The sequence below is a fragment of the Salvia miltiorrhiza genome, unplaced genomic scaffold (assembly GCF_028751815.1).
Source record: "Salvia miltiorrhiza cultivar Shanhuang (shh) unplaced genomic scaffold, IMPLAD_Smil_shh fragScaff_scaffold_19_1, whole genome shotgun sequence".
Taxonomy (NCBI): Eukaryota; Viridiplantae; Streptophyta; class Magnoliopsida; order Lamiales; family Lamiaceae; genus Salvia; species Salvia miltiorrhiza.
Genome location: NW_026651441.1, coordinates 479,115 through 490,900, shown reverse-complemented (window position 1 = coordinate 490,900; position 11,786 = coordinate 479,115). Strand labels below are relative to the sequence as shown.

At 40.6% G+C, this 11,786-nt stretch overlaps 2 protein-coding genes across 2 annotated transcripts; one reads left to right on the top strand and one right to left on the bottom strand.

Annotated features, from left to right (window-relative positions):
• The first annotated feature begins 3,185 nt into the window (after nucleotides 1-3,185).
• On the top strand, nucleotides 3,186-5,887 carry LOC131002778 (homeobox-leucine zipper protein HAT5-like). The gene is made up of 3 exons (XM_057929249.1): nucleotides 3,186-3,860; nucleotides 4,770-5,164; nucleotides 5,245-5,887. The coding sequence occupies exons 1-3, from the start codon at nucleotides 3,734-3,736 to the stop codon at nucleotides 5,671-5,673; spliced, it is 951 nt and encodes a 316-aa protein (XP_057785232.1). The 5' UTR covers nucleotides 3,186-3,733; the 3' UTR covers nucleotides 5,674-5,887.
• LOC131002761 (raucaffricine-O-beta-D-glucosidase-like) lies at nucleotides 5,245-9,538 on the bottom strand. Its single transcript, XM_057929227.1, is given in 12 exon segments — nucleotides 5,245-6,392; nucleotides 6,461-6,572; nucleotides 6,656-6,749; nucleotides 6,846-6,880; nucleotides 6,958-7,155; nucleotides 7,404-7,507; nucleotides 7,567-7,629; nucleotides 7,631-7,646; nucleotides 7,707-7,784; nucleotides 8,773-8,848; nucleotides 8,928-8,986; nucleotides 9,046-9,538. Coding segments are annotated over 12 exon segments (1,332 nt in total). The 5' UTR covers nucleotides 9,236-9,538; the 3' UTR covers nucleotides 5,245-6,085.
• Nucleotides 9,539-11,786: the final 2,248 nt, after the last annotated feature.

Here is an 11,786-nt window from a genome sequence, read left to right as displayed (position 1 = left end):
GTAAGACGCTTCTCTTCCAAACAATAGGTCGGGGGTTCGAGTCACTCTAGGAGCTAGAGTGTGAGTGGATTTTTTCCTTTCTTTGGTTGTAACATTTTTTTTTATAAATAAAATAATCTATCCACTTATGTTGCAAGGGACAACTTCTGTACCTTTGTAATAAGATGTAGAAACCTTGCATTATTTGGATCTCATCCCATTTATTATTCATACCCTAAAAAGAATCTTGCCTAAACTTCTATATTAAATACAAAAAAATACTTTATTCGTCTTGATAATATCTCAAATTTATTTTTTAGATTTTTCTATTTATAATGTCTCTCAACTAAAAAAGAAAAGAGTTAAGTACTCCCTCTGTCCCGTTAATAATGACACGTTTTTCTTTTTGGGTTGTCCCGCTATTGATGGCACGTTTCCTATTTTGGAAAAAATAAGGGAGTGATTAATGTTAATTAAAACCCTAATTAAACCTATTTAATTAAAATCAAACCCCTCTCACTTTAACTCTCTCTCTCTCTCTCTCTCATGCTACACCCTCGCCGCCTCTCCTCCTACATGGCGGCGGCGCGGCGACTCCGCGTCCACCCACCCTCCTCCGCAACTTCTCTCTTTCTCCTCTGTGCGTCACCTCCACTTCCGCCGGATCTCATCGTCTCCTCCACCTTCACTGTCGTCTCGCCTCTCTCTCTCTCCAGCCGCCTCCGCCATCACCTCCTCCACTGTAGCGCCACCTCCTATACTGCGCCGCCTACAACGTAGCGCTTCCACCTTCGCGTCGCCTTTCCCCCCAAGCTTCCCTCTCCAGAAAAACCTATCGGCGGCCCCATCCACCCCCCTCTGCCTCCGCCTCTTTCCTTATCAGATATGTGCCTCCAACAAGACGACCGCTCGTCGATGCAGCCCGCGCCGCCCTCCGCCTCCACCCTCCACCGCCTTCATTTCTCGCCACTTTCTGTGCGGCGAGATTCGAGATCAGTTCGTGGTGAAGAAATTTACAGATTATGAGGCAATTTCTTTAATTTCTTGCAAATATTTTCGCCCATTTCATGTTGTTGGAGGCAATTTCTTGGATGGCAATTTCTTTAGGAGGCAATTGCTTTTCTGGTTCTTGGATTTTTTTTTTTTTTTTTTTTTTTGCGAATCAATTTCTTGGATTTCCGCCACTGGTTCTTTGTTGGCTGTTCATAGGAGGTAGCACAGATAAGGGGAAGGGACGGCGCCGGCGCAAGCCTCACCGGTGACGACAGCAGTATATTTTTGGAGAAACAAAGGCCTGCTTTGTTAACAATATTTAAGATTCATTAAACATGTGGGACATACTTTAATACAACTATCCTTAATACCCGTGCCGAAAAGAAACGAGCCATTAATAGTGGGACAGATGGAGTATCAAATAAGGCCATAACACAAAGGCCCTTATCACGTATAAATCTTTGTAGTCGAGGTTGGTCCAACTAAACCCCCAAAATTAAATCCTTAATTTCGTGTAATTAGCCCCTCTGTCCTAACGACCGTTTAACACCGTTAACTATTAATTTTTTTTCCAGCCAAGGTCGCCGAAAACTCGTCGGAAACAAGTTCGGCAGCGGAACTGATTCTTTGATGCAGACAAAATATTCCAGCGGCAGCGACTTCGACAACACCACCACCACCGGCATCGTCGAGTACGCCGGAAACTACACCCCTCCGGCCACACGGCCCTGCCTTCTTTCTCGTCGAGTACGCCGGAAAAAATGTTCATTAATTGTAGCTCCTCAACACAGGGCAGGGCGACTTAAAGGGAGTGTTGAGGATTTCGGCGGCGACTTCCAGCGCCGTTGACAGCGAGGACGATGTAGTTGTTGATGGATCGGGCGTTTTAGGCTGCGGCGGGGGTAAGGCAAGTGGCGGCGTAGACTCCAAGAAATTTGTTGGCGAATATGGTGACGCTGACGCCAGTTCCGCACGCCACCAGGCCGTGGGTTTTGATGGGGGAGTTGGTCTTGGCGGCTTCATTGACGCGACGGCCGATGATTTTCATAGGGCTGTTGGTGGCAGTCGGATCGATCTATGCCATGGCTGGATCTTTAGTCACTACTAGCACTAAATTGTGAGACGCGTCCGTGCTGTTGAACGGCGGGAAGGAAGGCAGGGCCGGCGTGGCCGGAGGGGTGTAGTTTCCGGCGTACTCAACGATGCCAGTGGTGGTGGTGTTGTCGAAGTCGCCACCGAGCTTGTTTCCGGCGACCTTGGCGAAATTAAAAAAAAAAATAGTTAACGGTGGTAAACGGCCGTTAGGACAAAGGGGCTAATTGCACGAAATTAAAGACTTCAGGGGTTTAGTTGGACCAACCTCGACTATAGGGATCTATACGTGATAAATGGCCTCTATGTTAAGGGCTTATTTGATATTTAGCCCAAAAGAAAAAAAAATTATTTTATCTACTCTCTTTATCTCTCTCCATATTTATTTTATTTCTTTCTTATTTTTTCATTATTTTATCTATCTCATTTTTTACTTAATCTCCTTTTATTTTATTTATATTTTCATAATTTGCGTGACCCATTTTTTAGAACGTTATTATTGAGAGGAATGGAGTATCAACTACCCCATTCGTCCCGTGAAACTTGAACAATATTCATTTTTGAGTTGTCCCACGAAGATTGAGCACTTTTCTTATATCGCAAAAGTTCTTTTCTTTATTCAATTTTTTCGTTTTTTCACCTACCACACTCAACACACAAAATTCATTAAAACTCGTGCCGAAAAGAAATTGCTCAAGTTTCGCGGAACAGATGAAGTATTTATATAAGTTTCACAATATAAAAAAGGCTAGCTTTATACACGCTCACTTTTCTTCAGATGGGATCCTCTGTCCTAAAATGTAGTGTATAGTTTGTGTATCATTTTTAATTTCTTTATTTTATAATTATTTTTTATAAAAATAAAAATTATTATTATATTATGAAGTCTAATTAATATTTATTACTAAAAATTGGAATTTTAAAAAATAGATATCATAATTTTGAATTAATGAATCCAAATAAATCTATTATTAATTTAAATAAATAAAAAAATAATTATAGATTTTAATTGAATGAGTGAATCCTTATTAATTATTTTTATATTATACTATTAAAGTATAATAAATTAAAATTAAATAATAAATAATTAAAAATTATAAAGAAATTAAGAATGATATACACTGGTGCAATTATATTTGGTAGCGAGGATCCATTTGGCTTTCCCCCCACCTGAACATGAAATTGTATTTGCACCCAAAAGAATCTCTCTTACCTCACCTATTATTCATTTCTCCTCCGAATTCACCACATGCTACCAAATTCGCATCCAGAAATAGCCAATAATTTACGCACACCTTTTCACTCTTTTTCCTCCACCTCCTTCTTCTTCTCCTGCACAGAGCTATCCCACTACTCCATCACGGAAAAAAGCACGCACAACACACACTACTCCGCCTGAGGAAAAGGTGTGGGCGGAGAAAGAGATGATGGGTGTGATGAGCAACCGCTGTTCCCACACTTCCCATATCACGGCAATCATCATCACCAGCTTCTTCCGCCATAAATTCTGAAAATTTTACGTATTCTGCTGCCCAAACATATTCAGAGAGAGAAGGAGCTGCAGTCCCGCGAAAAATGTCCGATTCTTGAATTCTGTAGTTTATTTTTGTTGTCACTGCTCGAAAAAAAAATAAAAAAGAAACTTTTTTCAGTTGTTGTTGTTGTGTGAATGGCCGGTCGTGAATTTGCAAACAGCGGCGGCGGCGCTCTGGATCTGAGTAAGAAGATGAAAACTTGTGGCCATGATCGGCCTCTGGATTCTGTGTTTGCGTCTGCTCCTTCAAATTCCTTTCTTGGTATGTGAAATGTAGCGCATCTCCAAACTCTTGTTGCGTTGACTTTTTTTCTTCTTGTCGGTTGAGGATTGTGTTATTGTTTTGTAATTTATGAGTGATTCTAGGAGCTGGTTTCGGGGCATGATTTGTATCTATATGTGTGTATTAGTTTAGCAGAATTCTTGTGGATCAACTCGTAGAAGGAGATAGACATGTTTGGAGATTAAGGGGGGTCTTTTTTTTAATGATTGATAAGATGCATGATTGAAATCGGAATTAGCTCAAATGATAGAATGATCAAATGCCTTAGATATCCCAAAGTTCCAATCCATATTAGTAAACAATGGATAAGCCCATACTATTTGTATCTATCTAGACTAATCCTCAAAGTAAATGCTCGCTTGAGGGATTATCTTGCATCTTGTTCCTAGCTTGTATGTTGGTTTTGCTTAAGATTTGAACATGATTAATGTGTGGTTTGCATCAATCATCAATGAATAGGTACACTGTGTCTCTCCCTTTGAATTCCTTTGTTAAGAAGGGAGCAAATCCACAGTATACTGGAGTAGAACACTCCAGTCTACAGGTGTCCCCGGCCGGCCAGCCCTTCATGTTCCAACGGGGGACACACATCTGGTTTGTTCAAGAACCGCGTTTTTGTTGAGGGCTGAATTGTACTGTAGACAGACTTAATTGATCTTTTGGCCTTATGTCTGTTACTCTGCTATTTGGGTCAGTTTATAAGTATCTGATCTGGTGAAATCGATTCATGAGTTGGAAACTATTCAAGATCTCTATAATTTGGGATCAAATCATCATTTTATAGTTGTTTGAGATAGTGATTTCTTTGTTGTTAGCAATTGATTTGTGTTCATTTCAGAAAATAGACTATTTCTTGATAGTGTGAGTGCATTTTTTTTTTTTTGTCAGGGCCGGGGGCGATGGTAAGTTTTGGAGCTGTTGGTAGGGATAACAGCTCAGGAAACTCGTTTTATCAGTCGTTTGAGATGCAGGAGAATGGGGAAGAATACTTGGACGACTATTTTAGTCAACCGGAGAAGAAAAGGAGGCTCTCTGTAGATCAAGTCCAGTTTCTTGAGAGAAGTTTTGAGGTTGAGAATAAACTTGAACCGGATAGGAAACTTCAACTGGCAAACGAGCTTGGTCTGCAGCCTCGTCAAATTGCAGTGTGGTTCCAGAACCGCAGGGCTCGTTGCAAGACGAAGCATCTTGAAACAGAATACGAGACGTTGCATTCAAGCTACAAGAGCTTGAAAATGGACTATGATTACCTCGTCAAGGAGAATGAGAAGCTAAAAGCTGAGGTGATATAACAATTCTCAAAGATTGATTCCAACTTGTTCTTCATTTGTTCATATATATGATGTTTCTAAAATCTGACCAGGTTCTTCACCTCAAACACGATGGGACTGCTCAAGATGTGGAGCACGCAAGCTCAGGAGAATCGGACACTAAAGAACTATCTGAAGCAATCCCAGTTTCTACTGATGAAGAAGAGCATAAAGTTTCTGTGTCGACTTCTAAGAATGACGAGCAAAGCTCAACAAAAAGTGACGTGACCAATGAAGACAGCCCCCGGTTGACAGACGGGATTCATCATCCTCTGTTTGTGAAATCAGGTGAGTCTCCCCATGACTTTGATCCCAGTCAGTCTGTTTTATCGCTTCATGGAGAAGATTGCTTGAACGAGGAAATGCTACAACGTGCTTATGTCTTTCCTAAGATTGAAGATGCCTATTGTCACCTTCATGCAACTTCATGTGGCTATGGATTTTCTGTTGAAGACCATGCCTTCAATTTCTGGTCTTATTAAGTTCTTGCCGTGTATTTCTACGATCTTTTTGAATTTTTTCCGTATTCTTGCTTTGAGTATTTTCTAGGTAATAAGTGACTGCTGCAACAAATCCCAGCTCCCCCAATCGTAGCCGGGCCATGTCTAAATGGTCTTCTGTGAAGTAGTCTTGTTTCAAGATTTTGTTCTTCTATATGTATCATATTTTAGTTGAAAAATATGTGGATTATGTTGATTGCTTGTGTGCTCTCTCTCGTTGCTTGCTTGAGTAAAAAATTGATACTAGGATATGAATGTAGTAGGCACAATATATTATTGGTATTGATAAAAAAGTAAAAACATACAAAGATTTCATGGATGGGTTGAAGACCTAACCTCTAATGCACCTTTGACACAAACAAAAGAACAGCATAATACTCAGCTCGACATTGCATTAGTGTTGATTATTTGCCCCAAGTTTGAGCCTTTTGTCTGTCTGTGTCTCCCCGTCATCTTCATGTGCTCTCTTCTCAGACAACGGCCGTGGGACCCACTGCGGGTGGAACCACGCCGGTGGCTGCACGTTGCTTTTGAGTAACTTAGCAAACCATGCAGCAGAATCCTTGGGATATCTTGTGAGGTTATTCAGGAAGTCTACATAGACTAACCCAAACCTAGCTGTGTAGCCGCTGGTCCATTCATAGTTATCGCGCCACGACCACACGTAATATCCCTTCAGTTTTCTGGAAATGTGTTTGTATCTGCAAGTACATATCATCCATGTATATTAATTAGTTGTATTGAATAAATAAGAATAAGAATATCTTACTTGATTGCTTTGAGCAAGTTAGCAAGATGATCTTGGTGGTATTTAGTCTTATCGTGGTCATCATTGCAGACCATCTTGGCTGTCTTCGTCGGATCATTCTTACTTGAAAACCCTTTGGAGATTAACAAGCACTTAGTTTTATATTAAACACTTGTTACTAATATCGAAAAACCTAATAAAATATTAATTAATTACCATTTTCAGTGATGTATATTTCTTCTAATGCTGGATACTTGTCCTCCAAATATACGAGAATCTCATAAATCCCCTTTGGAACAGATTGCAGCCACTATGATCCAGTCTATAGAAACACAATTGAGGTAAGATATACTATATATTTGTAGAGAGAGAGAGAGAGAGAGGATAGGGGTAGGAAGATCCTTACTGCCTTAGTTCCTATGTATTCACCGTTTTTCATAACTGCATGCCCAAAAAAGATTTGATTTAAGCAAACATTTGATGATCTATATATATATCGGATGGGAGGAAGAAGTTACGTTGAAACTTGAGCCTCTGATCGACGAGGTAGCCCTCTCCCTCATCCGAAGAGTCGGGATCATGAGCAGCGTACTGTGTCGTGTAATAGTTCAAACCTAGAAAATCGATGATCTTATCTTTCTGTTGATTTGTAAAAGATGCAAGGTTGTCTGGTGGAACGCAGTCTTGCATGTTCTTGGGATAATCGCCGCAGAAACCTTAATTACAATTACAAGGAATGATTAAAAATCCAGATTATTGAGTGTAATTTTTCAATGTATGTTTACCATGCAAGCATGAAGTCTTTTGACGGCGAGTTTATCTGGCGGTGAGTTATGATCGAATGGCAGGAACCAATGTGAGTTGAGACGCTTCCACAAACTTGCTTCTGTAGAGATCCACTGCTTCCGCGTGCGCCACAATCAGATTTCTCCCGGCCACGATGAATTTGCCGGGGGATAGATGCCTCTAACATATCCATGAACGCTGTAGACATATGGCTCGTTCAAGGTAGTCCAGTGTTTCACACCATCTCCAAATTCCCAGAAGCATACCTCTGCGTACTCATCCCTACACACACACATCAACTAATTACGTTTTCACAACTCAAGGGGGAGGGATTATTTTACTTTACTCTTTTGGATAGGAAGCCACCATACTCTTTTTCCAAGCACAAAGGAAGATCCCAGTGTCACAAAGGGCTTCATGCCTGCACTAATATATATTATCATATTCTCATTAAAGAGAGGCTTGAAATTAAGTAGCTAACCATGGTGCAACACAGTGTTGATAATATCATTATAGTAAGCAATTCCTTCTTTGTTGATTCCACTCGATACTCTTCCGACTGTTCAGAGTTGCGCTAATTAATTAATTAGTTACTCCGAAAACTAACCATATACTCCCTCCGTCCCAATAATGAAGACACACTTCATTTGGGCACGGAGATTAAGGAGAGGTAGTTTAGATGATAAAGTGTTGTGGCCCACTTCTCCGTACACAGAAAAGGGAGTAGATCCGAGTCTTCGACCTTCATCGCGGTAGAGGGCGGGCGATAAATTGGGAGTCGAACCGGACTCCTGGAACCCTCCTCAAAAGCACCGCCGGACTCCTGGAACCCCTGTAAATCGCCGCTGCTCTCATACACATAACCAGACGGCGGCGAAGGCAACAGAGGTAAAAGATCGAAGAATTCTTCGTCCTCCGAATCAGGGACGAATTCAGAGTTCAAATAGGCCTCCCAACCCAATTTATCGGCCATTTGAACGATGGGTGAGGTGGATTTAACAGATGGTGGAGACGGATTCAGGGTGAGGGCGGCGGAACCCTAGGGTTCTAACAGGAGGGCGGCGCAATTTTCGGAGGGTAAATAATCGGAGACAAAGGGAGGCGTAGCGGAGGAGTATGAGGACGGCAGATCAGATCGGAGAAGGGCGGCAGATCAGATCGGAGAAGACATGGTGAAGGAGAAGAGAGAACATTCGAGAGAGAGAGAGAGATGAGGCTGATATGAGGGAGGCGGACGTTTCAATTTCTAGGGCTAGGGTTTTTTTTTGTTATTTATATTAGTCATTAAGGTTAAGTTAATTCTAATTTGGCAACCCTAATTATTTCCATATATAGAAATGTGTCTTCATTATTGGGACAGCCCGAAAAGAAAAGTGTGTCTTCATTATTGGGGCGGAGGGAGTATATAGTACTCCCTTCATCCCACAAGAGTGTGCATCACTTTTAGTGGCAAATGCACATTCTTGTGGACGTCTCAAAATAGAAAGAAATGCACTCTCTTATGAGACGGAGGGAGTATTAATAATTAATTATGAATAAATAAAAACCTGGCAATATTGTTGGCCATGAAATGGAAAACCTGTAGGAATCAAATCCCATTTGCTTCATCATCTCAATATCTTCCTGCGCAATACAATACATATATATTTTGCATATTTCATTAATATTCGTAGCTTTCAATTAGATTAATATACAGAATAACCTTATATCTGTTGTACATATCACATGCAAGGCTTCCATTGGTTCCATCAGCTATTTTCCCTGCCGCAACCACGTACAAAAATTAATCATCATATATTTCAAGAGAGAGAGAGAGAGACAAGGAAGCCTCATAGAGAAGTCATCCCATATGCTGATGCCTCTTGCAGCGGAAGTTCCAGTTCCAAACATAAAATCTTGAGGAAACCAGTGACGGTTTATGGCGCTGCTATCGTCATCGTCTGGCACCGCCCCATCGCATTCCCACCATCTTGATTCGCCGGCATTCTTCACTGCTTCAACTAAGCTCATTGCTCAGCCACACAGATTTAATTCTTAGCCGTAGAAGAGATAATTTATCAAAACCATCTTCACCTATTTATAGTACTAGTGTCACTGCCACATCCCATGCTATGCACGCCTTTCAAACGTTATTTTAATTTCATATATTTCGTCGTTATCTATTTTTAAGGTTAAATATCAGTTATTGTCTCAATGTTTGCGTGAACTAACAAAAATGTTTCAACGTAAACATAATTACATATATCTTTTTACTCGATTATATATCACTTTTTTACATTTAAAGCAAGATAGGAAAAAATAAAACCTTAAGCTCAACAAATATCTATAAGTTGAAGTTAAACAAGCAGCTATATATAAATCCACTCATTTTACGTCGGATCTAAGTGTACATGATTCATGTTGTATTTTGAAAATTGTAATTCATATATTCTTTTGTGTAAATCAAGTACGCACTTGATGATCTTTGTTGGTTTGCATTCTCTGTAGTTGTAAATTGGATAAATATTCGATTTTGTCCCAACTTATTAGCGTTTTAACAAAAACGTCCAACTAATTTTAGCATAAGTGCATAGAAGTACTTATCGTATCACTTTTTGGTAATTTGTGACCCGAAAAGTTTTTCCGTTGCCTAATGTTGACGTGGAATGATGGAAAGCCACATCAGCACATTATGTGGATTTTATGTTTGAAAAAAAATATATTTATATAAATACATGTAAGCAAAAAACCACGAAACTTTTACCGTTTTCCTGCTAACTCGCGCATTAAACAACTAAGAGTGCGCTTACTTTGTTGTAAAATTTTCATTGGAAAATGATGGATAAGAAAAGGCGAGAAAATGTTATATTAATTTTTCTCATTTTTTTTATCATTTTTTTACTAGAGATAAAAAGATGGAAAAATGTTGAAAAGTATTTTCACACTACTATCCAAAGATAATACTCCATAGGAGTTGCCGAGAAAATTCAACCCTGTTCAGATAAATTTTCATAGTAAACATGTGAAAGATGGAAAGAGAGTGAAAATATATGTATTCTCTCATTTTCCATAAAAGTAAACGCACCCTAAGTCTTTAACTTTTTTTTCTCAATTGATAAGTTTAGGAAAAAAATTGAAGAAATAAACACGAAAGTTTTACCTTTTTCTCCAACTGACAAGTTTAGGAAAAAAAAAATTGAAGCCATAAACACGAAGCATCCTATATTCAAATTTCCCAAATCTTTATTTGCGAACACGATTTCTACTCATATCCGAAACGAATTTGTAGAACCCTCTCGTCATTTAACTCACCTACAACTCTGAAGAATATGATGCTCAGTCCGGCCCTTCAATCGTTCACAAAAAATGCTTCTAAAAACTCGAACTCTTGGTTCCCTACTTTGCTTGAAGACGTTACATCATATGATTTGCCTAAGCTCTTCTGCTTCATTCGCTTTCTTCCGGTTTTCTTCATTTATCGAGTCCTCCTCATGGTAGACTTTTAAGTTTGGACATGGAAATATTTTCATTTTTTGGGTTCCATATTCATATTACTCTTTTCTGATGGTACTATCGTTATGTAATTTTATTTTATTGTGGAATTTGTAATGTGAAGATTCAATTTTTGCCTCTTTTTTTTTCTTTTTTTTTTCTTCTGAATTTTATTCATCTTCTATTTTTTTGGGGGGGGGAGGGGATTATGTATTTCACTTTTTTTGGTCAGACTTTGATTATGTATTTCAAAATAAAAATTGTAGGCGTTGTTTCTCAATACGTCGACGTTTTGCTTACATGTATTTATATGTTTTTTTTGGGAAAAGGTGCAGATAAGCCCTCCTAGGTGTAGCCCTTATAGCGTATACCTCCCTATTCTCACTGTGCGTGCAACTAAACCCCTCAACTCAAGAAAAAGGGTGCAGATACCCCCCTCACCCTAACCTCCATTTTCTCACCGTTAGTCAGCATTATTTTATTTTCTGTGGGGCCCACCATCTTCACATAATGCGCCTCCCTCCCCTCAATTCTCGTCTCTCTCTCTGCCTCACAACACACACACACATAGCAGCACCGATCTCTCTCTCTCTCTCTCTCTCTCTCTCTCTCTCTCTCTCTCTCTCTCTCTCTCTTCCGGCCGCCGCGACTCATCTCCGGCGAAGGGCCATCGACTGTCGCCGTTCTCCCTCATCTCTCTCTCAACTCGTGGCCCTTTCCTCGATTCCCAGCGAGCGCACGGCTGGAGGGCCGCCACCGCCGATCTCGACCCTAAACCCCTCTCTAAACTCCGGCGCCGCAGCTCCTCCTCCGACGAAGAGCCACCGTCGGCCAACTAACCCTTTTTCCTTCCCTCTCTCTGTCCGTGGCTGAGCGACAGCGGTAGGGCCGCCGCAACCCTGGCCTCCCTCTGCAAAATCCATCCTAGTCCAGCCACCACCGCCTGAACTTCCCCCTCTTCACTCAAACCGACCGACAGCAGCAGCAAATGAAGCAGACTGCTGCCGGCGCCCTCTATCTCCCTCGACTCTCTCAAGCCTCCCAATTCTACGCGCTACTGAGCGATAAGGCCGATGGCGTCAGATCTCGA